Source organism: Hyaena hyaena, unplaced genomic scaffold (genome assembly GCF_003009895.1).
Source record: "Hyaena hyaena isolate Hyena2069 unplaced genomic scaffold, ASM300989v1 scaffold_453, whole genome shotgun sequence".
NCBI lineage: Eukaryota > Metazoa > Chordata > Mammalia > Carnivora > Hyaenidae > Hyaena > Hyaena hyaena.
The window spans coordinates 658,118-684,936 of record NW_024081083.1 but is presented as its reverse complement, the minus strand read 5'-3'; the positions used below and the strand labels follow the sequence as shown (position 1 = coordinate 684,936).

The 26,819-nt window shown below is 36.7% G+C and overlaps 1 protein-coding gene across 4 annotated transcripts in view; it reads left to right on the top strand.

Annotated features, from left to right (window-relative positions):
- CSNK1G3 (casein kinase 1 gamma 3) overlaps positions 1–26,819 on the top strand; it is a 109,490-nt gene that overhangs the window by 63,332 nt on the left and 19,339 nt on the right. For 2 of the 4 annotated variants that reach the window (XM_039253426.1, XM_039253424.1), the window contains exons 6-10: positions 903–1,137; positions 16,396–16,481; positions 16,606–16,690; positions 18,570–18,718; positions 20,675–20,770. In XM_039253426.1, the coding sequence (XP_039109357.1) occupies positions 903–1,137; positions 16,396–16,481; positions 16,606–16,690; positions 18,570–18,718; positions 20,675–20,770 (651 nt within the window). The remainder of the gene's footprint in view (positions 1–902; positions 1,138–16,395; positions 16,482–16,605; positions 16,691–18,569; positions 18,719–20,674; positions 20,771–26,819) is intronic. The other 2 variants (XM_039253425.1, XM_039253428.1) reach the window with 1 other exon arrangement.

Sequence of the window (26,819 nt, the reverse complement as noted above, 5' to 3'; positions counted from 1 at the left end):
CTTATAACCCGGAAAATGCTTATAATATACCATTAATGAGAAGTGTAGGTCATAGAACATCGCATACCATGATCCAGAATTTGTTAACAATCTAAGAAGGCCTAGGTAGCTATATGTTTACATTGCGTTGTTGACCATTATTATCGCTCAGTGAAGCAATTTTATTTTCTTATTTATAATGTGCTATTTTGTGGCAGTTTGTACTATATTATATTACTATATCATGTGAATATAACGTATAGTATATATGCTCACTATATACTATATGTCGTGTGTAATATACACTATATAATGTGAAAGTGTACTGTATAATCATTAGAGTGGTACCCCAAAGTTTTCAGGTTTCAAGATCTTTTAAAATGTTTAATACCTAAGGAAAGACCCGAGTAAGTTATAAAAAAAGAAAAAGAAAGATATCCCAAAGATACTGTGTTCATCGTTTTCATTTAACAGTTTAGACTCTAAGTTTCTTTAATATAATGTAAAAGTTGCTTGATGATTGAGTTAATCGATAAGAACAGATTGTAACTTCACGAATACGTCTGTTTATATATCTCAGTTCCAGAGTTAGTCAAACTTTTTGGTTGTCTGAGGCGGCATCATCCATAACTGCTGATTGAATCAGGGTTACCCGTATGAAAAGAATTCATGAAATTCAAATACTTGACTGATAAGTGATCATTATAATAGTCAAAGCAAAAACTTGTAGTCATAATTGAATATATTTTTGAGGACCTGTAGACTGATACCATGTTACTTTTAAAGGGTTAAAACAATTTCTGATTTTTTTTCTCCTTTATGTTGTTTTCATTGTGAGAGTTTCATCTTGCTTCTGTTGTGCTTTTTTATGCTAGTCAAAACCTACAATAAAACTTTCTTTCCTTTTATTTTTGTGATTCAAGATTTCTCGCATGGAGTATGTCCATTCAAAGAACTTGATATACAGAGATGTAAAACCTGAGAACTTCTTAATAGGACGACCAGGAAACAAAACCCAGCAAGTTATTCATATTATAGATTTTGGTTTGGCAAAGGAATATATCGATCCGGAGACAAAGAAACACATACCGTACAGAGAACACAAGAGCCTTACAGGAACAGCTAGATATATGAGCATAAACACACACTTAGGAAAAGGTATGTGCACCTTTTGTAAATACGGACATTTGAATTTGGTGACTGCTCTCAGTGTGAGTTTTTATTTGTTATTATTGTTCTGTTTTGGGAGGTTTACACTCACGTCTGTTGTAATTTTTATTTATCCCATCTAGCTAGGGTTTACTTTCATTTATATCTAAGAACACTCTTTTGGGGCACCTGGGTGGCTCAGTTGGTTGAGCATCCGACTTTGGCTCAGGTCATGATCTCATGGTTCCTGGGTTCGAGCCCTGCGTCAGGCTCTGTGCTGACAGCTAGTTCAGAGCCTGGAGCCTGTTTCAGATCCTGTCTCTCTCTCTCTCACCCTCCCCTGCTCATGCTGTCTCTCTCTCTCAGAAATAAATAAAACATTAAAAAAAAGAAAACTCTTTTAGAGTAAGGTGCCCTAGAGTAAATGCATGACAGATCTTCTTATTTTACTGTCTGTTTTTATATGATAACTTGAAATGTTCAACTTTGATACATTTAGGCTCATGCATTTGGTAATTTTTATTCAAGAATATGAGAGAATCCTTAATTGTGGCTGAATTTAGCATGTGAAGATTCTTGATTGAAACTCTAGCTCTCTGATACAGCTAGCCAGGGAAACATGGCATCCTCCCCAGGCATTTAATGCTAAAAGTAACTCCCTTAAGGGTACCTGGGTGGCTTAGCTGGTTGGGCACCCGACTTCGGCTCAAGTCATGATCTCCCGTTCTGTGAGTCCAAACCCCGCATCGGGCTCTGTGCTGACAGCTCAGAGCCTGGAGTCTGTTTCAGATTCTGTGTCTCCCTCTCTCTCTGCCCCTGCCCTGTTCCTGCTCTGTCTCTGTCTCTCAAAAATAAATAAACATTAAAAAAAAAATTGGGGCGCCTGGGTGGCTTAGTCGGTTGAGCGTCCGACTTTCGCTTAGGTCACGATCTCGCGGTTCGTGGGTTCGAGCCCCGCGTCGGGCTCTGTGCTGACTGCCAGCTCAGAGCCTGGAGCCTGTTTCAGTCTGTGACTCCCTCTCTCTCTGGCCCTCCCCTGCTCATGCTGTCTCTCTCTCTCTCTCCTAGAAATAAATAAAACATTAAAAAAAATTAAAAAAAAAAAACAAACAACTAAAAGTAAATACCTTAATAGTTTTGTTTACTGTGTAGAAACTATATGACTTCGGGCAAATTATTTAAGTTTTTAAAAGGGATTCCTTATTAGTAGAAAGGATAAAATAATATCAATCTCACAGAGTTCTTGCAGGTATCCACCTCCCACCCCCCCACCCCTCATCCAGAATCCAGTTCAGAACTACACATTTCATCTACTTATCATACCTCCTTAGTCTCTCTTTATCTGGAACCCTCCCGTGCTTTTCTTTACGGTTCATGGCCCTCATATTTCTGTGTAGTACATACATGGTATTTTGTACGATGTCCTTAATTTGAATTTGATCATTTCTTCATGACTATATTTGACTATGCATTTGTAGCACAAATTCACAGGTGATATGTGGTCAGCATATCATGTCGGGAGACCTGTGATGTCAATTGGTTGCAAGTAGTATTGGTCACTTGCTTATGGTACTGTCTGCGAAGTTCTTCTGCCTACAAGTTTCCTATTTTTCCTTTGTAATTAAAAGTATTTTGAGATTTTTTTTGAGATTTTGAGATTTTTGAGATTATGTAAATAGAAGTATATTGTTCCCATTAAATTTTACCCACTAGATTTAGCATCCATCGATGATTTTTTAAAAATGTATCATTCCTTATGTATTCATTGGTTGATAATCTAATGTAAGCAAAGGCTTTTGTTTCTTTTCCCATTTATTGACTTCTGTCAGTATGGACTCATGGATTCCTAGCATATGGCAGTAGCATAGTGTGTTACGGTCAATGTATATTTTGATACTCATATTGTGCCATGTCTGACCACTGGTTGCTCTGTTTGGCTGGCTGCTTTGTCCTCCTGGCGTGTTCTCATGATTCTTTGGGAACTATTTTACTTTCTGGCATAACAAGTTATTCTAGATTAAGCTTGTAGTTTCTGTGCTCTAGCCCAGAAATAGACATTTCTCCAAGTAGCTCTGAGTCCTTCTATTGGATAATGTTAGGTAGAAACCAAGATTTGGCTACTGGGCATACTCATCGCTACTGGTGTGTTATTGCTGGCCTCTTTGGCAGTGAAACTAAGAAATGTGCATGTGTATATGGTCATGTGTACACACAGATACACACATGCACATATGCCTACACATGTATGTGCATATATGCACATATTAATGCCTATCTAGTAAGAGTCTTGAGCTTATATTGATAGTTTTAATTTTAGTTCGACACCACAAAGTAGTTGCCCTCTTTTCCATATTTGTAATTGCCTTCTCTTGTCTGTATTTTTGTCTTCTGGGCCGACAGTGAGAAATCTGGCCACCACTACTCTGTTTACTCATTTTTAGAAGCCTAGGATCTTCAGAGTCTAGTTTCGGAATTGGTAACTGCTAACAGTATGTCAGGCAAGCCTACTAGAATTGTCAGTAGTTGTACTTCTTATTTTATTGAAAAGTTCACTTTTTAAATCGAAATAAAGTTTACATTGAATTAAGTTTATAACTTTTGAGTGTATGATTTGTAGTTTTTGACATATGTACACACCTTCGTAACCCACAACTCTGTCAAGATTGAGAACATTATCATCATCTCATAGACTTCATTCTTGCTCTTCCCCCACATTCTCTCAAAGGAGCCATTGCTGTGATTTCTATCATTAATCTAGCATAGTTTTTTTTTTTAAGTTTTTTTGTTTATTTTGATAGAAACAGAGCACAAGTGGGGGAAGGGCAGAGAGAGAGGGAGAGAATGCCACCTGGGCTCCCCACTGTCATTGCAGAGCCCTATGTGGGCTTCGAATTCATGAAACTGTGAGATCATGACCTGAGCTGAAATCAAGAGTCTTGGACTGAGTAACTGACTAATGTGCCCCTTGAGTAGATTAGTTTTGCTGATTCAATTACTTCATATAAATGAAATCATCTGGCTTCTTTTGTTCTGTGTAAGGTTAATGTTTGTTTTTCAAATATCAGTAATTTGTTTCTTTTTTAAGGCTAAGTAGTATTCCATTGCATCAGTATACCGTAAATTATTCTAATGTTGATAAACATTTTGATTATTAACAGCTTTTTAATCTTAGGAATTTTTAAATCTTTCAGTGCACATATATTTTCAGTTCTCTTGGGTATATACCAAGATTGGAATTATTGTGTCATATGGTGGGTATTTTTTTAACTTCATAGGAAACTGCCAACCAGTACTCCCAAAGCATTCATGTCATTTTATATTTCCACTAGCAGTAAATGAGAGGTCTGTTTGTTTCATAGTCTTGACAACTTTTGGTGTTAGCCTTCTTTTTTGTTCTATCCGTTGGAGTAAATGTATAGTGGTATTTGACTTAGGATTCTGAGCACTGTTTCTTGTGCTTGCTTATTGGCCATTTGTACATCTTCTTTTGTGACATGTATGCCATTTTATTGTTGATTGTAGGAATTCTTTATATAGTCTGAAAATACATTCTTTCCCCAATATGTGTTCTCTGAATAGATTCTTTTGGTCTGTGGGTGGCCTGCTCATTTTCTTAATGGTGCCAGTGGATGTGCAAAAGTTGTAAATATTTGTGGAGTCAATTATTTACCAGTTTTTTGTTTTAGGATTGCTACTATTTGAATCTTAGGAAATCTTTGTCCCCATGAGATGCAGATATTTATGTTTTCCCCTAGAATAAATTTTTGTATGGTGTGGGTTATGGGCTGAGGTTCATTTTATGGGGTCATAATCTTTCCCATTGAGCTACTTCCTGGCCTGTCTAAAAAAATCAGTTCTGGGTTATGTTTATAGTGGTTTATTTTTAAGTCTTCAACCACGGTCAGTTTTCATATCAGGCAAAGTCAAACTTAATTCTCTGCTTTTCGATTACATCGCTGACATCTCACTCACAAGGAGGAACAGAGAAACGTAAACCAGTCAGTACTCACTCATCATCACTGCTCAAACATACCTTACAGACACACAGTCACTTTTTGTACAAGACCTTAGCAGTCTCCTGACCCAGCCATCAACTCCTGGCGGTAGCTTCTTCTCTAACCATTCTTCCCAGATTTACCTGCTCTATATTGCTTCTGCTTACCTGCTGTACCTGCTTCTTTCTCTCAGTAAGAACAAACAGCCCTTGGAATTTTCCCTGACAGCCTCCTGATAGTGGAGACATGGTATTTTTTTCTTTGCAGTTGTCTGAAATGCCTGAAAAATGTCAGTTTGCCTTACTTTAAGACAAGTTTCACGTATCTAAAATTATAAAGCACATGCTGCATTCAAGTCATATGGGGGAGGAAAGTTGCCTTTCAATAGCAAACTTCCATGATAGATTTAAAATAAGATTGAGTAAACACACAACTTTCAGGATTGTGTCTGATATTACAATCCGGCACACCTGTATTTCTATGAACTGTGTCTGTGAGAGATTTTCATTTGTGGTAGCTGCTAACAGACTATTTTATAACAACTAACAAAGGTTCGCCACCATTTTATTGTGAGACATGAAGTCACAACTTCCTTATGGCCCGATGTTTTTTTATCTGAACAATGGTAAATGTAACAGCATTCTATTTGTAGAAATGGCAGAGTGAATCTGATATGTTTGTCCTTGTTAGGAAAAGCCTTCAGAGCTTGGGAAATGGCATTTAACTATTGCAGTAATCTCTTTTTCCTCCTTTTTCAGGAAGAAAACATAAACAAAATATTTCTTGGGCAAGTACTGCAAAGAACAAACGCTTTAATCCTTACTCTCTCCTGTTTATAAAAGGACCATTTCCAGTTTTGATGTAGAACTTGGAAGTAGACGGGCACTGTTAACAGTGAAAAAATTTGTTTGCCAGATTCCATGAGTTCCTGTTTTTTAAGAAATTAATAAGAGTAAGCTAAAGTCATGCAAGTTTAAGTGCTGAAGAGTTAAAGCATTTTATAAGTGAGACGGCTGTGAACATGGACCTGTTAGTGGTGTTTGGAGTTTAGAGCCCTTGGCTTTGTGCAGGGTCATAAACAGATAACAAAAAAGAAGTGGTGAAAATGTGACCTTTTAGTGGTGATTTTTAATTTGTGCATATAGAATTTCCGTCTTTTCTATTTTGCCTGGACTTGGGTGATTACATTTAAAGCCTTCTTATTCATTCATTTATTCTTGTGCACTCAAGGACTTTCTTACACACCTGACCATTTCAAAATAGAGAATTTGGTCAGATTAGAAGTATTTTTCCTTTGTGGAGATCAGTGCACAGTACTAAGTTTAAAAGGGAAAAAGCTTGCAGAGTACTGTAAATCACATTGGGGAATTTAGCCTCTTAATTTCTGTGGTATAGGTGTTCTGATCTTAACTGGATGATTAATGTTCAGAAGGCGCAGGTGTAGTGATTCACTTGTGTCCCTTCTCATACCTTATTAAGTCCTTGTTTGAGACACAGTCTCACTAAAGGTGTGTGTGACACGGATTTCCTTGGTCTGCTCTAGTGGAAACCTGTACTATTATCACGTTGAATTGTTATTTTTTAAAATTGTGTCTGCTCACAGGTCTCGTGTTTAGTATCTTTTCGAAGACTTTTTTTTTTTTTTTTTTTGGTCAAATGCTTGAGCCTCATTTTATAATCTTCCTTTGGATCACTCTTTTCCTTTCATGAAAATGCTGCTTTTGCTGAACTCATTTGAAATCCTCTGCATTTCTCTCTAGTAAGTAGCATTAGAATTGTCTTGTTTTTTAAATTATTATGGAGTATTCATTAATAAAGAGACTAGGATTTGAGGACTAAACTGCCTGTTGCTTTGTAAGTGTTAATACAAGTCTGTGTTCCATAGAAGAAGAACATTTCAAGCCGCTACGTGGTAATAAGCTCTCTGAATAGGAGCGACGGGATCAAGCAAGTTACAGTTTTACAGAAGTGCCTTCTTTCCATGCTGTCATCTTATGATGTAATTCATATACATTCATATAATTTCTAGGTTAATTGCCCAGATTCCTGAGGACAGCTCTTTTAGCCTCCCAAACAGCTTTTTAGCAGCTTAGAAGCCTGTATTTACATTTTATAATTATGTTTTAACAGTTTAAAATGTATCACACAATCCCTTGCTTTCTTCAGCACGATGAGCATAATTTAACATTTTCTGAATGATTCAGCCTCATCGTTTTTGGATGATTACTATTACATAGTGAATCTCTCAAGTTTAGTTGGAGAATGTTAGGACGTATACCTTGATCTAAATAAGTGTAGAGAAAATGCACTTAGATAGTAGTGTTGTTGTTTTTATTTAAACAGATGTTATTTTTTGAACAGTTTTTTTTAAAGAACAGTTTTTGACTCTTAACAAAATTTGCCACACGGTGCACAGATCCTCCTTATTCCTCCTGCCCCCACACAGGCGGTTAGGTATTACCCCTACCAGCTCCATTTCCCGCCTGAGGGGCACGTTTGTTGTAATTGATGAACCTGCATTGACACATCATTATCATCGAGAGTCCGTAGTTTACTTTGGGATTTCCTCTCGGTGTTGTACATTCCACGAGTTTGGATACATTTCTAAGGACACATGTCCACTGTTACAGGATTACACGGGAAAGTTCCACCCCACTAGGCATCCTCTTCGCCCTACCTAGTCATCCCTCCTTCCCCACCTTCACCTCCCTCCCTCCCAACCCCTGGCATCCACTGGTCTTTTTATTTATTGTCTCCATGGTTTCGCCTTTTCCAGATACCATATAGTTAGAATTAAGCCATATGTAGCCATTTCAGACTGGCTTCTTTTAAGTAATATGCTATGCTTTTAAGGGTTCTCCATGTCTTTCCCTGGCTTGATAGCTCCTTTCTTTTTAGTGCTGAATAATATTCCATTGTCTGGGGCCTCCATAGTTTTATCTACTCATATACTGAAGGATAACTTACTTGCTTGTAAGTTTTGGGAACTATGAATAAAGGTGTCAACTTACGTTGTGGATAAACATCCACATACAGGTTTTCGTCAACGTAAGTTTTCAGTTCTCTGGATAAACCCCAAGGAGTTCAATCCTGCATCCTATGGCAAGGGTATGTTGTAAGACACCCCCAAGCTGCCTTCTGAAGTAGCCAGACTGTTTTGCGTTCCTACCACCAAAGAATGGGAGTTCCTGTTGCCCCACATTCTTGTCAGCCCTTTGTTTTGTTAGCGTTTTACATTTCCACCATCCTCATGGGTTTGTAGTTCTTTTGAGGTTTCTGGGACGAGCTCCCATGTGGAGAAGGGCTTTTCCCCCTCAGCAACACCAAGCAGTTCTCAGACTCCAGGAGCATGTCTGAGAATTCAACTTCCTTCTGGCCCTAGCTAGCTGGAGAAGCCTCAGATCCCAAGGTTAAGGATTCTGTCCTACAAGACTGCTCTCCTCCCCCTATTCTGGACACCCCTTACAAGCCCTAGGCGCTTAGCTGTACTTCTGACTGATCAGCTACAGGTTAGAGGTTCTAGCTACCTCTTCCTGAAGTTCAGTTTATTTGCTAGAATGATTTCATAGATTCAGTTTATTATGGGATATGATAAAGGATACAGAACAACAGTCAGATGAAGGGCTGTGGAAGGTGAAATCCCAAACAGGAGCCTCTGTCCTTGTGGGGCTTGGAAGTGTCCTGATTCCCCAGGTGTAGAAGCTCTCCCAAAAGGACCAAAACGCTGCCCTCTTGGGTTTCTATGGGAGCTTCATTACATAGTCAGGATTGAATGTCTAGTGGCCATTGGCTCATTCAACCTCCAGCCTCTCTTCCTTTCCTGGCAGTCGGGCGGGGGTGGGGGGAGGGTACAACTAAAAGTTCCAAACCTCTGTAATCATATGGGTAATCTTCCTGGCAATCAGCCCCTGACCTTGGGTAGGTCCAGAATTCACCTTCATTAATAATAAGACACCCATTTCACCTTTCTGGTTCTGAAGTATTTTCAGGATCTGTGGATGAAGACCACATATATCTGAGAAATACAATGTGTATGTACCATCTTTTCATATGCTTATTTGTCAGATATATTTCCTCCTTGGGGAGGTATCTTTGAAGGTCCTCGGCCCATTTTTAATCAGGTTGTTTGTTTTGTTATTTTTGATTTTAAGAATTCTTTGTCTCTTTTGGTTATTAGTTCTTTAAAAGATGTATCTTGTGCAAATATTTCCTCCCAGTCTCTGGCTTATCTATTTATTCTCTTGAAGGCATCTTTAGCTGAGCAAAAATTTTAATTTTGCTGAACTCCAGCTCATCAGTTATTTCTTTCATGGACATGCCTGTGTTGTCATATCTAAAGAGTCCTCTCCAAACCACGGCCATCTAAATTTTCTCCTACATTATATTCTAGGAATTTTGTGATTTTCCATTTGACAGGCCGTTGATTCATTTTTGTTAATTTTTATAAAGGGTGTAGGATGTGAAGCTAGATTCATTTTTTTATCTCTTGACATCCAGTTGTGCCAGTACCATTTGTTGAAAAAACTGAACTTTCCTCCATGGTAATGCCTTTGCTCAGTTGTCAAAGATGAATTGACTATATTTACGTGGGTCTGTTTTGGGGCTAATTCTCTTCATTCATCTACTGGTCTGTTTTTTCACAAATACTGCACTGTGTTGATTACTGTAGCTTTATAATTAGTCTGAGGGTAGTGTAGTTTTTAATAGTTTTTTTTTTTTTTTGGTATCCAGATGTCTTTTAGCCTCGTATTTGTTATCGTGTGTAGTACACCTTGATAGCCAAACTTACTGGATTTCAAGAGAATTTCTTCAGGAATTGCACGCATGTTCTGTGTTCTGTTGCTCAGGAAACTTTTTCTTTTTCCTTATGCATTTTTAATATTGCTAGATAGGTATCTGGACTGGTGAGTTATTTCTGCAAATAGTCTTGTTTAATTGTGTCTTTTCTTTTACTAAATAGGTTTGTGTTTTCACTTAACAGTAAAACCATCTTAATTATGTAATTTTGAAAAATGTTAATGAGCTCAGTCAGTGAATCTTGAGGAAGAAGAATTGTTTTTTGTTTGTTTTGTGGGGCCCCCGGGGAGAAGTAATTTTTAACTTTTTAGGAGGAAACATAAAGTGAAACTTTCACTTGTAGTAATTTTTGTTTTAATTTTGTTTTTATATAAAGTGATTTAAATTTTGTTTTGGGAGAGAGTTTTTTGTCACCTGTTTTTTTGAGCTCTTATCTTGACTGTGTTTAGTTTCAACTAACTTGTCTTTTGGCCTCATTGTTTTTCAGTTTTGCAGGAAGATGCATTAATGAGCTTATTTTCACAAATATATATTTGTATATTAGAAAGTTTTCTGCTTAGAAGCATTTGATATATTTTTTGGATAGAGATAAGTATGAATTAATGACAAAGGGAATATTTTTCTGTTGAAAATGGAATCAAAATTCAGTCACGATGGAAACAGTTCTAAGCACGTGAGGAAGAAAATCAGTTTAAACAAGGAAGCTAATGTTGAGATAAGGAATAGAACTTTTAAGGAGAAAAGCATTGCAGGCAGTTTACAGTGAATATTTGGCTAATTGGTTCTACCAACAAAGTGCAGATATATCGTTTAGAAGTCTCTTCACCTTTCTAAGTCTTTGTTTTGTTATTTGGGATTACTGATACTTTGAGTGTAGCTATAACTTTGAAAGATCATGGTATGATAACTCTGACGCATACTAGTCTCTTAATATGTTATGGTTGTATTTATTCTATGTGATATATAGTTCCTTAAAGCAACATTTTAATTGACTCTTTACATCACTTTTAAGTGTATTGGAAAACCGATTTAAGAGGCTTTTTAATGATACCTCTTGTAAATCATCACTTTCTAATTTCTTGGTGTGTCATAGCAAGGGTCCCTATAAAAAGGATTCTTGGCTTACTGGGAAACATCGATTTTCAAACAGGCCTTTGTAACAGTGCTTTAAAAAATGTGAACAGGGTATATAATAAGGGCCAAATTACCTTTGGGAGATTTTTTTTTTTTCATGAAACAGACTGTTAAAGACCTCAGGAGGTATTCTTTAGTTACTGTGTTTCAAAAATTCTTTAGTTTCCTTGTGACTTATTATGCACTGCCTGGTGAAATTTACTTCCAGACTAGTCATTGGGTGAAAGAACACAGGACAAGTTAGGAGGATAAGGAGCATTTCAGGCTGCGTTTTCAGTAGTGGTTTATTTTACTAGCTTATACTTATGGCTTGAGTTTTTAGATACTGTGTAAGTTTTGAGAATAATACTGTTCTTTGAGACAGCCATATAGGGAAGATCACCTAATCATCATGGCTTGTTGACTCTCTGGTAACTAAAACCTCTAACTTTGGATGGAATTTAGAGGGAACTGCTTTCTATATTGAGTTCGTCTTCTGAACAAAGAACAGTACTGTAGATGTCAGTATTTGTGTATCATTTGGTCTTTTAAATTGCATGCTATAATATGCAGGTCTTGCATATGTATTGATAAATTTATCCCTCCATGTTTCATATTTGTTGATGCTGCTGAAAATTTGTTTTCCACTTGTTCACTGCATGCATAGAAATACAGTTGATTTTTATATATTGACCTTGTATCCTGTAACCTTGATAGAACTCATGTACTAGTTCTAATGGGGTTTTTTTTTTTTTTTTTTGGTAGATTACTTAGGATTTTCCACATATACAATTAGATGGTCTGCAGAGAAAACTCATTTCACTTCTTCATTTCCCATCTGAATTGAATCCAGATTCAATCCAATCTGAATACCTTTTATTTTCTTCTAGCTTTTTTTTTGTACTAACAAGAACTTCCAGTACAACACTGAATAGATAATGTGAGAGTGAACATTATTGTTTTGCTCCTAATTATAAGGTTGCCTTTCCCCATGTAAGAATTATGTTAGTTGTAGGTTTTTCGTGGAAGTCCATTGTCAGAATGAAGTTTTTTTCTATTTCTTGTTTAATAAGTGTTCTTATCATAAAGCATGTTATATTTTAATAAGTACTTTTTGTATATCTTTTGAGGTGATCTTATGATTTATGTCTTTTATTAATAAGGTGAATTGTATCAGTTGGTTTTTGAATGTTTAGCTTCATAGGATGAAGCCTACTTAGTCATGATGTATTATCATTTTTAAGGATTTTGTGTCTGTGCTGATGAGGAACGTTTCTTGTATTTTTCTTTGTTTGTAATGCCTTTGACTGATAATATCATTAAGAAAATGAATTGGGAAAGATTCCCTTCTCTTCTGCTTCCTGAAAGAGTTTGTGTAGAGTTGGTATTATTCCTTAACTGCTTGATAGAATTCACCAGTGATGCCATCTGGGCCTTCAGTTATATTTTGGGAAGATTTGAAATTATAAATTAAATTTCTTTAATTGGTATAGAAGCGTCCACATCTTCTTTGTAACTTGTATCTTTTAAGACACTTGTCCATTTCTTCTAAGTTGTTGATTTTATTGGCATAATGTTAGCTCATAGTGTTCTTCTATCATTCTTTTTGTGTGTCTGGGTCCAGCCTGATGACCCTTTATTCCTTCTGATACTAGTAATTTGTATTTTCTTTTAGCGATAGGATTAGTTTTATTGACTGTTTCAGATAATCAGCTTTTGATTGTGATGGTTGTCTCAGTTGATTGTTTTGTCATCACTGGTTTCCTCATTTATCATTATTTTTTCATGAGTCAGAATACAGAGTCCTGAAACGGACCCCTGCATAGATGATCAACTGATATTTGAGAAGGTGCAAAAGTAATTCAAGGTGGAAAGAAATTACAATAATAACTAGATATCAGTATTGAAAAAGGTGAATTTAACCCCTTATCCCACAGTGAGCAAAAAAGGAGAAAAATGACTTTAAATGAATCACAGATTTACGATCCAAAACTGTAAAAATTTCTTGAAGGAAAAATAGGAGAATATCTTTGTGACCTTAGACTAGTCAGAGATTCTCAGATAGGATACACAAAAGTGTGAACAAGAGGTGTCTGGGTGGCTCAGTCAGTTAAGGGTCCACCAACTTCAGCCCAGGTCCTGATCTCACGGTTTGTGAGTTCAAGCCCTGCCATGGGCTCTGTGCTGACAGCTCAGAGCCTAGAGTCTACTTTTGATTCTGTGTCTCCCTTTCTCTCTGCCCCTCCTCCACTTGCACTCTTTCTCTCTGTCTCTGTCTCTCTCAAAAGTAAATGAACGTTAAAAAAATTTTTTCAAAAAGCGTAAACAAGCACAACAACAAAACCCCTGATAAATTGGGGTTTTTCAAAATGTGAACTTCAAAGCAAGCTACAATTTGGGAGAAAGTATTTGCAAAACTTACTCTCTGAGAACAACTTGTATCTAGGATACACAAACAACTCTTACAACGTTATGACAAGACAAACAGTACAATTAAAAAAAGTGAGTAAAATATTCAAATAGGCGCTTCGCAGAAAGATGTATGAGTAAGCAGTAACACATGAGACAGTGTTCAAAACCGTTAGTCACCAGTGAAATTCAAATTAAATCACAGTGGGCTAACACCTCACAGCCACTAGCATGGCTAAAATATAACAGAGTGGCCATGGTACGTGTGGGATGGGCACTCGCACAACTGGAATTCTCTTAGGTTGTTGGTGGAAATAGAAAATGTCACAACCCCTTTGGAAACAGTGTATTCATGTCTCATCATGTGAGAATTACACTTTCCATCTGAAGCAGTAATCCTCCTCCTAAAAATTTACTCAAGTGAAATGGAAACATATGTCCACACAAAGGCTTGTACAGGAATGTTCATAAAAGCTTTATTCACAATATTCCCAAACTGGAAGGTATTCATAGTCCATCAAGAGGTGACTATATTCATATATTGTGATGGTCTACTCAGCAATAAAAAGTAATGAACTACCAATGCGCGCAGCAACATAAAAACATGATGTTGAGTGAAAGAATTCAGACCCAATACTATATGATCCATACTATATGATGTTGTTCATTTGAAATTCTAGAAAAAAATCACATTTAAGGTAGGCTCCCAGAAGCAGGGAAGTGGTGGTTTGGAGACAGGGAAGGGCAGAATAACAGGCAGGGGGCACGAGAGAACTTCTTGGAGCTCCAGAAATACTTCTCGATTGTGGTGCTGCTTGTGTGTGTTGTTAACAATTTTTAAACTGGACCCTTTAATGGGTGCGTTTTATTATAGGGAGATTATACTTCAACAAAGGAAGTTTCTTTTTTAGGGCTTATCAAATCTGGCTGTATTTCAGAATCACCTGCTAAGCTCTTTTAAAATGCACATTCTTCTAGCTCCTGTCTTAGCCCAGGAATCAGACTCCATCATGAGGCCTGCTCATTTGAGGTTTTTAAAAGTTTTAGAGGTGATTCTGATTCTCAGTGGGTCTTTAGAAAGAAACTGTTTCCTTTGCATGACTCTTTATTCTTAAGGTTCCCAAGACCTAAGAAGGTGAAATTGTATATATAAAATGTATTTCTGGGTTTTTTTCCATATTATTCACATCAGCACTTTTATTAAAGGCTGTAAAGAGACCTGAAGTCTATTTTCTTATTTTGAAAGTTTTCTGTTTTTAATAGCTCATGCTTACATTGTTATAGTAGGAAATACATGCAAAAAAGAAAAAATTGCCATTATAGTGCAGTTTGAGTATATGAAATCAGAAGGTGAAATTCTTGTGTAATCCTCCTATTTTTAACCCTAACTACTAATGATTTGATGCATATTCTTCTAGATATCTTCCTTTGCTTCTAGGAAATGGACACATATCTAGTATTAAGTATTTTCAAATATTCATTTTTATCTTTAAAAGTTTTTAAGGTTTATTTTTGAGAGAAAGTGATTGATTGTGTGGAGGAGGGGCAGAGAGAAAAGGAGACACAGACTCCGAAGCAGGCTGTCGGCACAGAGCCTGACACAGAGCTTGAACTCACGGACTGTAAGATCATGACCTGAGCTGAAGTCAGATGCTTAACCAGTGGAGCCATCTGGGTGCCCCTTTTCATTTTTATTTAAATAGTATGCCCTGTGGCAGCCATTACACAGGGTCCTGATTACAATGAGTCAATAAACATCTGCCATTGTAACCTCCTGTTCTGTGGGAGGGTGGATATTGACTAAAAAGTGACCCAACATATATATGTGAACTGTAGCAAGTGTTACAGAAGACAGTTGTAGAATGAGATTGCACAGTAGAAATGATAACCTCTTCAAAGCCATGCTTTGAAAAGTTTTCTTTTTCAAAACCATTCAGTACTGCTTAGATAGTATGATGAGTACTCATTTGGAGAAAACATCATACACATGATCATCCTTTTATAATTAAATACTGTTTTTGCCTCTTATTGTTACAGTTTTTGTATTTTGTAAAGCTATTTATTTTGAAGGAGAGAGAGCAAGTGAGCATGAGCAGGGGAGGGGCAGAGAGAGAGGGAGAGAAGAAGAGAGAATCTCAAGCAGGCACTGCTCTGAGCACAGAGCTAGACACGGGGCTCAATCTCCTAAGCCATGATCTCATGACCTGAACCAAAATCCAGCGTCAGATGCTTAACTTACCGAGCCACCTAGGTGCCCCTATATTATTTTAAAATAGCAAGAAATCTTCATTATTTAACTTCAGTGACAAAAGTTGAAAAAAAAATCACTCAGCAAGTATTTATAAGTACCTTCCTGAGTCTTCATTTCTAATTGTCACCCAGTTACGTGCTATACAGCGTACGTTACTAAACAACAGTAGCAATTTGGGAATGTTGGTTTGTTCAAAGGAGCAGATATTTGGTGGTGGCAGAGGGGTTGTTAATGTTGATGATGTCAAACACAGGTGCTCTAAAAGGTAATTTAAAAATTACACAGAATCCTAATTGCACTTAATGGAGACTATATAGAATGGATGTTTTGTGCTCATATAAGTTCAGGAAGTGCAGGGTTCAATGAAGCTAAACATTTTTATCTCTAGGGTTTCTCTGAACCTTTATCTTATTTCCTGGGTCTTTAGGATAGAGCTACAATACACACTGACTCTTTATTTGACCACGGAACTTTCTAAGGAGGGAAGTGAATGCCCGGTAGAATCTTTCAAAGATGTACAGTAATTTTAATGTTAAAAACATTGTTTAACTGGACATGATTTGTTGCTTATAAGTACTAGATATTTTTATTTATATACTGAACTTTGGGAATCAATTTGCATGTAACAAAAGAATCATTTCTTCATTCTTGCATCCTTAACTGGGAATGGAAAGTGAAATTGATGTTTCTCTTACATTTCAGAACAAAGTAGAAGAGATGACTTAGAAGCTTTAGGTCATATGTTCATGTATTTTCTGAGGGGCAGTCTTCCTTGGCAAGGTTTAAAGGTAATTGTTTTTGTGTTTCCTTTTGAATTTACCACATTGTAATTATGGTAAGATTCTGTCTTGCAAGTGGTTAAGTTTGAAATTACCCCCTTGTCAAGAGTTTTTTTTTCCCTTTGTGTTTTAGGCTGACACATTAAAAGAGAGGTATCAGAAAATTGGAGATACAAAACGAGCCACACCAATAGAAGTGCTATGTGAAAATTTTCCAGGTAATGAATAATGCCACACTGATACTTGGGTTTCTACACAGAAAACCAGAGCTGTTAATGTTATTGCTCGTGTTTATAAACACTTTTTTTTCCTACTTAAATGAGCTCAAAGTAGGATTTAAAAGATGTCACCATTTGATGCATAGACCACAGGGGCAGTTGGTAAATTTGGTTTGTTAAGATGGTATTAATAATAGAAGAAAGTCCCATCTTGACCAATATCAGTTCAAATATCACTGACATGCTTTTAGTAAGTTAAAATATTTGCTGAGAAATGCCAACTGTGAAGTTGTGGTGTCCACTGCTAGTCACTTGAGTCTCCTTGTCATGCTCAGAGGAGCAGTGTGATGTATGATTTAGTTTTCAGAGTACATTAAATTCTCACCAACCTTATGCTAATGTTACATGGTAGGGGGGAAGGTATGAAAATGTAGTTTTTTTGACACTTTTGATTAAACCAACCAGAATTTACTTGAGATTCCTAAATCAATTAAGGAATAAGAATAACGTGTTACTAATGAATTAAGCAAAAAGTGAACCAAGCATGAAGATAGAAGACTGCGTTCACAGCTCACTTCCATATTCACAGGCCCTCCTCTACAAAGCTGGCCTTCTGGTGGTAGTAGTAGCAGCTGCATAATCTCAGGTAGCCCTTCCTCAAGCTTGCTTATATCGTTCTTTGACAGCAAACTGTAATTTCGTGTTTTTCTCTTTTGCTGTAACATCTAGAACTAGAATGTTAAAAGCAAAGTACTGGTTGGCCCTAGCAGTATAGCAGGGAGCAGATTGGCTGTGTGTTACTAGGAATTTCTGTACAAGCTTCTACAGGAAAAAATGGGGTGTCAAAGTAAATTAACCAGGTGTAATTAGTTAGAAGGTGGAACGGTGGGAGTCACCCTGTGAGGAAGGTCCTTGCTGGGTGCTACTCTCACCGCCCACTGAGCTGGGTGTGATCCTGTTCTTACTGAGTCTGCACTGGATCAGAAAAGCACCTGAGGGTAACCTTCCGTATCTTACAAACCACAGTGAATTTCTGTGTCCTGATGGTGAAACCCTGTTTTACTGATTGCTCACCATTTCACCTCTTCACTTTTATGGCCTAAAAATACATATCTCTAAAACATTTGTGAATTGCAGTGGCACAGAAAGATTTCTACATTACCCAAATAATTGTTAGATGACCAGAAATCCAAAGAAGAATTAAACTGTGTTGCCATGTTATATTTCTCAGATCTCTTAGCTGGGTCAGTTGGTTAGGATTCTGCACATAGCCCAAGTTCAGAATTTGAATCCTCTCTGGATGTTAGTGTATGTGACTGAAAAAAATCCATCAAGGTAGTACAGATACTTTCATATATAAACCAATTCCTACCAGTATTGTATTTATTTTTTTTTAGCTTACTTAATATAATTGAACAGTATGACTGAAATGCCCAAGGTTTTCTTTACTTTAAATCCATTAATCCAGTTGACAAATGTTCAGTTCTCAGAACGTACATTTTCCCGTAATGTTTTTCTCCTACCAGCATTTAAAATAAATTTGCCGAGTAATATGCTTGTGTTTAAATAACAATGCGTTATTGCTAATTCAACCTTTAGTACAATCCAAAGTTTCTCTTCAGAATAACGAAACTGTTAGCCCTTCCTGATGAAAGGAAGCATATGAATTCGTTAAATGAAACTTCTCATTTTTCTTTTGACCCTGTTTTTCTTCCCTTCTCTTCTCTTTTTAACTTCATTTTGATTAAATTCACAAAATTTTAAATTGCATTAGAATGTTGTTACTGTTTCATGTTTTTGTAACAGTGTGCTTTAAGATATTTTATCGTCAGTAAGTATGTAGAAAAGTGTGATCAGAATAATTTTTGTTCCTTTCCAGAAGAAATGGCAACATATCTTCGTTATGTAAGAAGACTAGATTTTTTTGAAAAACCAGATTATGACTACCTAAGAAAACTTTTTACTGACTTATTTGATCGAAAAGGATATATGTTTGATTATGAATATGACTGGATTGGTAAACAGTTGGTGAGTACTTTATGTTATATAGTGAAAGATTATCTGTAGTGCTCCCTTTTCCACAGGACAGCTTCTTCAGTGAGTGAGTACAAATACTTTTTTTAAAGGATTCATTTTAATGGACTTTTTAAGAAGCACCATACTAACATTATTCTTTGAATTTTACAAAAATCCGCCATTAGGACTCCTTGCTATTTATTTATTTATTATTTTTTTTCAAAGTTTATTTATTTTTTGAGAGAGAGATAGAGACCATGAGCCAGGGAGGGGCAGAGAGAGGAGAGAGAGAATCCCAGGCAGGCTCTGGGCTGTCAGTGCAGAGCTCAGTGAGGGGCTCGAACCCACAAACCATAGAATGACCATCTGAGCCAAAACCGAGAGCCAGACACTTGACCGACAGAGCTCATACAAGAGCCCATGGACTCCTTGCTTTTTAAAGTAATGAGTTATTTTGCACTTTTCGTTCCTGATTTAGTTCTTTAAATTTTTTAATGCTTATTTATTTTTGAGAGAGAGGGAGAGAGAGGGAGAGAGTGAGTAGGCAAGCAGGGGAGAGGCAGAGAGAGAGAGGGAGACAGAATCTGAAGGAGGCTCCAGGCTCCAAGCTGTCAGCACAGAGCCTGATGTGGGGCTTGAACTCACAAACTGCAAGATCATGACTTGAGCTGAAGTCAGACGCTTGACTGACTGAGCCACTCAGGCACCCTGTCATTCCTGATTTAGTTCTTAATATGAAGTATAATATTTTTTTGCATAATGTCCCATTACTGTAAAAGATGTTAGTTGTACATTTTGTTTATTTCAGCCATTTCTCAAAACATTTGTAATTTAAAATTGTAAGTTTTATACTAGCAGTTTTAGGCTATGTCTTGAATAGATACTTACAAGTTGAAGCATGTTTTGTGTTTTTAAAATTGTTCTAGGTTTTTTTAACTTAAGAAAATTTGTCTTGATTATAACTGAGATTGGTGATCACTTGAAGGGACTTGTCATTAAATTATTTTATTTTATTTCTTTTTCTTTTTTATTTAATTTTTTTTTTTGAGAGTGCACGAGTGGGAGAAAGGGACAGAGGAAGGGGGAGAGAGAGCGAATCTCAAGCAGGCTCCATGCTCAGTGTGGAGCCTGAGGCCGGGCTCAATCCCACGACCCTGGGACCATGACCTGGGCCAAAATCCAGAGTTGACCACTCAACCAAATGAGGCACTCAGTTGCCCCTAAATTCTTTCTGTGAGGAAACCACTTTTAAAATACTTTTTCTCACCAGTTTCTTTTTAAAATAAGTATGAGTGTCTTACAAGATTTTCCTTAATTGTGGCTTACTGTTAGTGAATTTTTGTCCATATTTGGAACTGCCAAAACTCTTAGATTCATGTGTTTTTGAACAATTGACTTATCTGAGTGTTTAGTCTGTATTTTTCTTTAATACAAAGAAATTTGACTATATGTGGCATTTATGATATCAGTCTGAATAAACTGTGCTTAAAGTATTTCTGTTAAATTTGGAAATATGTATGAAAAATAAAAGTTTTTATAAGTCTCTCCTGAGTCAGAATATTGACAGTAAGCTGTTTTTGAGCTTATTAAAAAAAAACATTTCCTCAATTTTCCTAAAATAATTTATTCGATTTATACATTGGCTTTGCAACTGAGAGACATCAACCAATGTGCTTTCATTTCTTTAGCTATAAGAAAGTAGACCAAAAGTAATGACAGCATCGGAGAGTCTTTTACTGATATAAAAAAGTAAATACTTGATAAAATATATAAATATTTTGAAAACACTCTAAAAAGTAGCTAAGTCTCTCTTGTGTTAACTTATTTTTAATGACACAGTTCACGGATGGTATCTTTTCTTAAGGCGTTAAGCGTCTTTTAGTTTTTCCCTGATTGCATTCAGCAGCTAAGTGATTCCGAGTAAGACTTTTGCAGGTGAAGGTATTGATGCTCGTTGTTGTCTTGTAGCCAACTCCGGTGGGCGCAGTCCCACAGGATCCCGCTCTGTCGTCAAACAGAGAAGCACATCCACACCGGGACAAGATGCAGCCATCCAAAAATCAGGTTTGCTGCCCTTTCCCATCGGACATGTCTTCATTTCCTTCTGTACTTCTTCTGATCATTTAAATATATTTCGTGGTTTCCCATGCCCGGCTGATAGCTTCTGGCTGTGTGTGTGTGCGCATGTGCGCGTGCACCATCTACACAGTGGAGACAGATACTGAAGGATTGCAATTCTTGCTTTTTTCTTCAATAGACAAAAAACAGGTTATGTACACACACATAGTAAGGATTGAAAATACATAGATTTGCAACAAATAAACCATTTCCCCCTGATGTTCACTTTTCCCTGGTTTAAGAATCCCATGAAAATGGGTAGTCATAAATTTCGAATTAGTGGTATAAATTAGTATAAACTTTGAGAATATTTGATATTCTATTAGGATGGAAGTATTTGGATATGCTGTTGGAATCAACTATAATAGCAGTTGGTATTTCTAACTGTAGTCTGATTTAGTGGAATAAATTCTTCGTGGAAGTTCTGCTATTTGAAAGCTACTGTTGTACATGTTGCAGAAATGCACAAGTAAGGAAAACAGTGTGACCCATGAGAAATTTAAAAAAAATTTTTTAACGTTTTTGTTTATCATTGAGAGGCAGAGAGAGAGACAGAGCATGAGCAGGGGAGTGGCAGAGAGAGGGGGAGACACAAAATCCAAAAGAGGCTCCAGGCTCTGAGCTGTTAGCACAGAGCCCAGCGTGGGGCTCAAACTCACAAATCGTGAGATCATGACCTGAGCCGAAGTTGGACGCTTCACTGACTGAGCCAGCCAGGCGCCCCAGAAATTATTTTATAGTGAGTGGTTAAGAGCTCACTCAGTCTCTGGAATTGGGTATGACTTGATCCTGAAGAAATGACTCTATGTTTCCAACCCTCAGTTCTCTCATCTGTGAAACAGAAATAATGCCTGTTAATTCCTAGCATAATAAGAAGCATTCAGTAAATCTCAACTCTCATGGCTGATGTTACTGTTACCATGATTATTATAATAAGCTCATAAATAACTACATTGCCAAACCATGTCAGCTCTATCACATGAAACGGATTAATATAGTGCTATGGAGGATGACTGACTATGTGGCATCTATAGCAATTTTATGGAGAAGGTGGTTTTTGAGATGAGCCTGAAGAATGAATGGAATTTTTAAAGGCAGATGAAGGAATAAGGCCATTTTGGGGGACAGTAGGCAGTGTTAGATAGGAAGGAGCATTTTAAAAATGTAGAGTTTGTTTGAGGAATAGTGAGCTTTTCAGTTTGCTTGGAGCTGAGAGTAGGTTTGAGGCAAGGCATAGAAGATAAATGGACAGTGAGGAGTTTGTGTTTCCTGGGCAGGGTAATTGAAAGCTGTTGAAAGTTTTGTAAAACTAAGTTTTATTTAACCCATTTTTGACCTAAAACATTTTGCTAATTTGTGTCTTTAGAATTTTCAGTTATAGCCCTTTCTGGGGAAGGATCGTGAGTTTGCCTTTCTTCCTCTTCTGTCTTTTATCCCACTGGAGTTCCACTGAGTTAAACAAGAGTTGAAAATGAAAGGAAAGAACATACCTTACTAAAAATCGTAGCAAAATAAAGTGCTCCATTTAGGGGATATTTAACAATATTATGCTTTAAAGTACAGCCAATTTAAAAAGAGTAGAATTTTGCCTTAGAATTTAAAAAAGAATAGGTTTAGAATTTTGCCTTAGAAAAATGGGAACAGTAAAGGGTCTTCTATAGAAATCACATCAGATACAAATTACTACTCACTGATAGCTTGAGTACTCTGGTCGGCTTAGAAAGAAATGGCTCAAAAGTCAAAACTTAGGGTTGATGTTTTATAAATCACAGTTTCTCATTTGGATGAGGACCAATAATTCATGTTCTCTGGTGATCACTACTTGAGCTGTTAGGTTTTACAGTAAGTGAAATTCTTATTTTTGAGTACAAGTAGAGTTTAAGCATTTTCAAGTTTAAATTTCTATATGTTTCACACTTGTCTGCCTAGCTAGACTGTGAGCTCACTGAGGGTAGGAGCCATATTCGTGTGTGTGTAGTCCTTGCACTAAATGTCGGGAGTTGAGTTTTGTTTTTTGTTTTTTCAGGAAACCCTTTAGGGTAGCTTATATATTAAACTTGAAACCTGGCCATGCAGATTGTCATCATAATGGAAAAGTTGTGTTTCTCAAAGTCTTTTCCTAAATATCTGTGAAGCAATAAACAAACATTTCAGTCCTATGGGAAACCCGAAGTTGACAGTCGCAAAAGAACATTTAATTGAATGACTGAAATGCTGTAGTGGCCCCAGATAAACAATTTGTAACCTGAAGTTGATCGTTGAAGTTCTGGGCTTTCTGAAATTTTAGACAAAGTGTCAGGTGCACATAACAGTGGGTTCTGAGGAGAGGCTGTGGATAGAGCTTTTCTTGTCTTTGGAAGGTGGTCTAGGACTCTCTCATGTCACCTGTCGTTCTGGGCAACATGGAAGTATCTGTCTCTTTCAGCACCATTATCCTTCTTTCTTGTTCAGATTCGGTCTCATGTAGTCTATCTCAATTTAAGCTACACACCTGCCACATTCTGGTCATGAGCTTGGAGGATTTAAAGAAAAGGCCTAGAACTGTCATAATTGTTTCGATAGATACACTTCATGCCATCTCACACTTCACACATAACTTAGCATTGTGCAGTTTAATTTGGGAAGCTTAGTGGTGGGACATGTGTTCATTGTGCCTACTTACACTTAATGTCTCTTCCTGCCCCGGGTTGCTCTGGCTACTGATAGGCTCAGGCTCCCGATAGCCCAGTATACTCAGTGCTTTGTGGCACGCTTTTCTTTTTTGTGGCAAGTTTTTCTTGACTTAGGTTGAAAATGAAAGGAAGTAAGGAAGACTGACGACCCGAGAACATGTGTAATTGCATTAAGGAGCTAGGTAGTACTGTTGGCAGAGCAGGGCAGTTGGCTCTTGAGTTTGAATCGCTGCTGTATTTTGCAATTTCTGTGACCTTAGGCAAGTCTTTAAAGTCTCAATCTCTTCATCATTAAAATGAGAATAATACTCTGTATCTCAAGATAAGATAACACCGACAAAGCAGCTAATGCTGAACCAAGTCGTAAAAGAGTTTTAAATATTTTATTCCTTCCCCTTCTTTTTATTAGTGCCATCCACATTTTCTGAAACATACACATTGACCCCTATTAAGCAACTCCTCCTGATTCTACTGGTAGATTATTAGTTTGTGGTTATTGCCATGCCCATTTGCCAAGTCATGTGAAAGTATCAGGAATTATCCAGCCTGTCTTGAGAATGGGTCCCTTAATTTGAACCAGATCAAAAGAGGTGAAGGAAGCAAAGGGATTCATTTAAATAGGATTGCCAGTGAGCAACAAAGAAAATTTCTTGTCATATCCTTATATAGTGTTCTCTATAACACTGTTCGCTTTTCAAAGAACTTTTCTGTTTTCTCATATTAACCTCACAATCAGAAACACGGTACTAAGCAAGAGAGAGGTTTTATTAGGATCTAAGATAAGTGCAGCTATTTAAGGACTATCTTTCTTAACATTGCTAGAAGTAATGCCTCATCAGAAAACCAATGGGGACCTCTACTGTAGGAAAATGTAGTGGGCCTTTTAGTACTTCTGTGATGTATTTGGAATGTTTTCTGGGGCACATCACTTGTACCTCCCTGGTTCTTGGTTAACTTCATTTATAAAATTGGAGGGTGGAGCCCATGGTATCTAAAGTCCTTTCACTTCTAAGTTCTATGGTTCTATTTTATTTTTTGTAGTTGATCCACACCTAATAGTAGCCATTTAACTAAGAAACTCTCTACATCCAGTATGCAAAGATAACTGCATCTGTGATTCAGAATAGTGAGGGTATTTTAAATTTCCTTTTGTACGTTTGTTTTCTATATTATAAGGATGAGATGTTTAACATATTGGGTTTTTCTTCTTCCATGCATGCCACATGCATTAAATAAATGGCAGTCGGCAGACCACAGGGCAGCTTGGGACTCCCAGCAGGCAAATCCCCACCATTTGAGAGCTCACCTTGCAGCAGACAGACATGGTGGCTCGGTACAGGTATTTTCTGATTTTTGCATGAGTGATTATTCCCCAAATTTATACAACTAACCCTTTTTTGGAACTCATGGCATGACTTCATATCCTAATGGAAAACTTGTTGCTGAACTCTCCATAATCCTATTCCTTTGTATTTAACCAAAAGTGAAATTAACATGGTCTAGAAAGACCACCAGGGATAGAAACTCCGATTTTACCTTTGTTCATTTTTGCAAGTTTAATCAACAGTAGTTAAGTAAGTCATATTCACAACAGGAGAGAAAAACAAACTGTATTATTTGACATACGTGTTAAGCTTGATTTTCCAATAATAATGTCAGTCTTTTTTAATGCTTTAAGTAATAGAACACTTTATCTTTTCCCTTTTGTTGGTTTTGCCTTCTTCAAACTTAAGTCAACTCAATAGATATGAAAGTTTTTCATCCTTCATATTCATAATGTACTTTCTGATTAACTGGTCAAATAAACATGACCTTAATTTTTATAAAGGTTTATTTTGCTTGTATTTATAGAAAATATCAGATGGAGGAAATAATTTCAAGGACAAGTATTTATTGAATACTTCCTTCAATTTTCTTTATAAAAATTCAAAGCAGTCTTTGTTTGTTTGTTTGTTTGTTTTGATGTGTTCATTCCCCCAACCCCTTTTCTGGATACAAGACAAGATACTTATGTCTTACTCTCTCATGCCCCCTAAATTTTCAACTTTTATGTGTATTGTAGAAAGGGAAAGGTTGCCAAGCCTTTTATTTCTTTTAAAATGCTAGCTTAAGGTAAATTAAATGCTGGTTTAAAGTAATTGAGATAATAAGTGTTATCTCAGCCTATTTCAATTTAGAACTTTCTTTAAAAGTTTTGAGTTTTTTCCTCCACGTATTTCCACTTGAATAACTTTCCATTATGTTTTAGCAATTTGCATTTTTCTTACATACAAAATATGTATCTATATATATTTGGTTTATTGGGTCTGCTCTGGATTTTATTCTTTCTTGCTGTGAATTCTGAAAGTCAATTCTTGATTAAATCTTCTAAGTTCTCATGTTTTTCTCACATTAAATTTTAGAGGTAATTTAAATTACGTAACCAAATATTTTTATAGAACTTTGCAGCCCGTGGAACTTCTAGTCCTGCATAACAGAGATATTTGAAGAGTTCAAAAAAAATTTAGAGTGAGGGACTCAGAGGCAACAATGCCGAAATTGTAAAACTTTATTATGACTCCAGTTTCTACCCTTGGAAAGGTTAATAGCTAGAATTACATTTAGTTTTGTAACACAAACTGGATTGTGTATGTGTCTGTATTTGTTGACCCGTTTCTAAAGTGTTGTTTGTTATAATGGCAGGTGTCTTGCTCAGTGTTCAGGGATGTCATGACAGGACACTATTAGAACGGTTTCCTACAGCTTCTGTCCCATTACCATGCGAGTCTTTTCTTAGCTGCTTCTTACTCTGTGGGATTCTCCGAGGTGGCTCGTGGAATGTCTGGACAGTCAAAGGGTGAATGAGTTTGTGGGCTTATAGCTCTGGTATTGTATGTTCTCTTTTTCCATATGTTTCAAAAGAGACGTTTCAACTCTCGTCCTTTCTTATCATCTCTTTAAAGCTTTTCTGCCTACACAGACTCCATCTGGCTTCATCCTAATATTTAATAAGCAATCAGTTTTACTTCCTAGAATTCTGTAACATAAGTAAAACAAAAAATTTTACAGTTTTCATTGACTTCGTGAATATATTTTACAACACTAATTAAGCTGACATGATGGACACTAAACCAGTCCAACTGTTGTGAACATTTACTGGCAGCCTAAGTAGGCTCATGCCTGAATCTTGTTCTGTCCTAAAATTTTACTTCATTCATGCTCTATATCTGACCGACTTAAAAAGTTTGAAATGTTACAATATGACACTTGTATAATTGGACTAAAAATTGTAATTTAAAACTAGTAATAAGAAGAGGAAAGAAAATTGCCTAAAACCCAAGCTC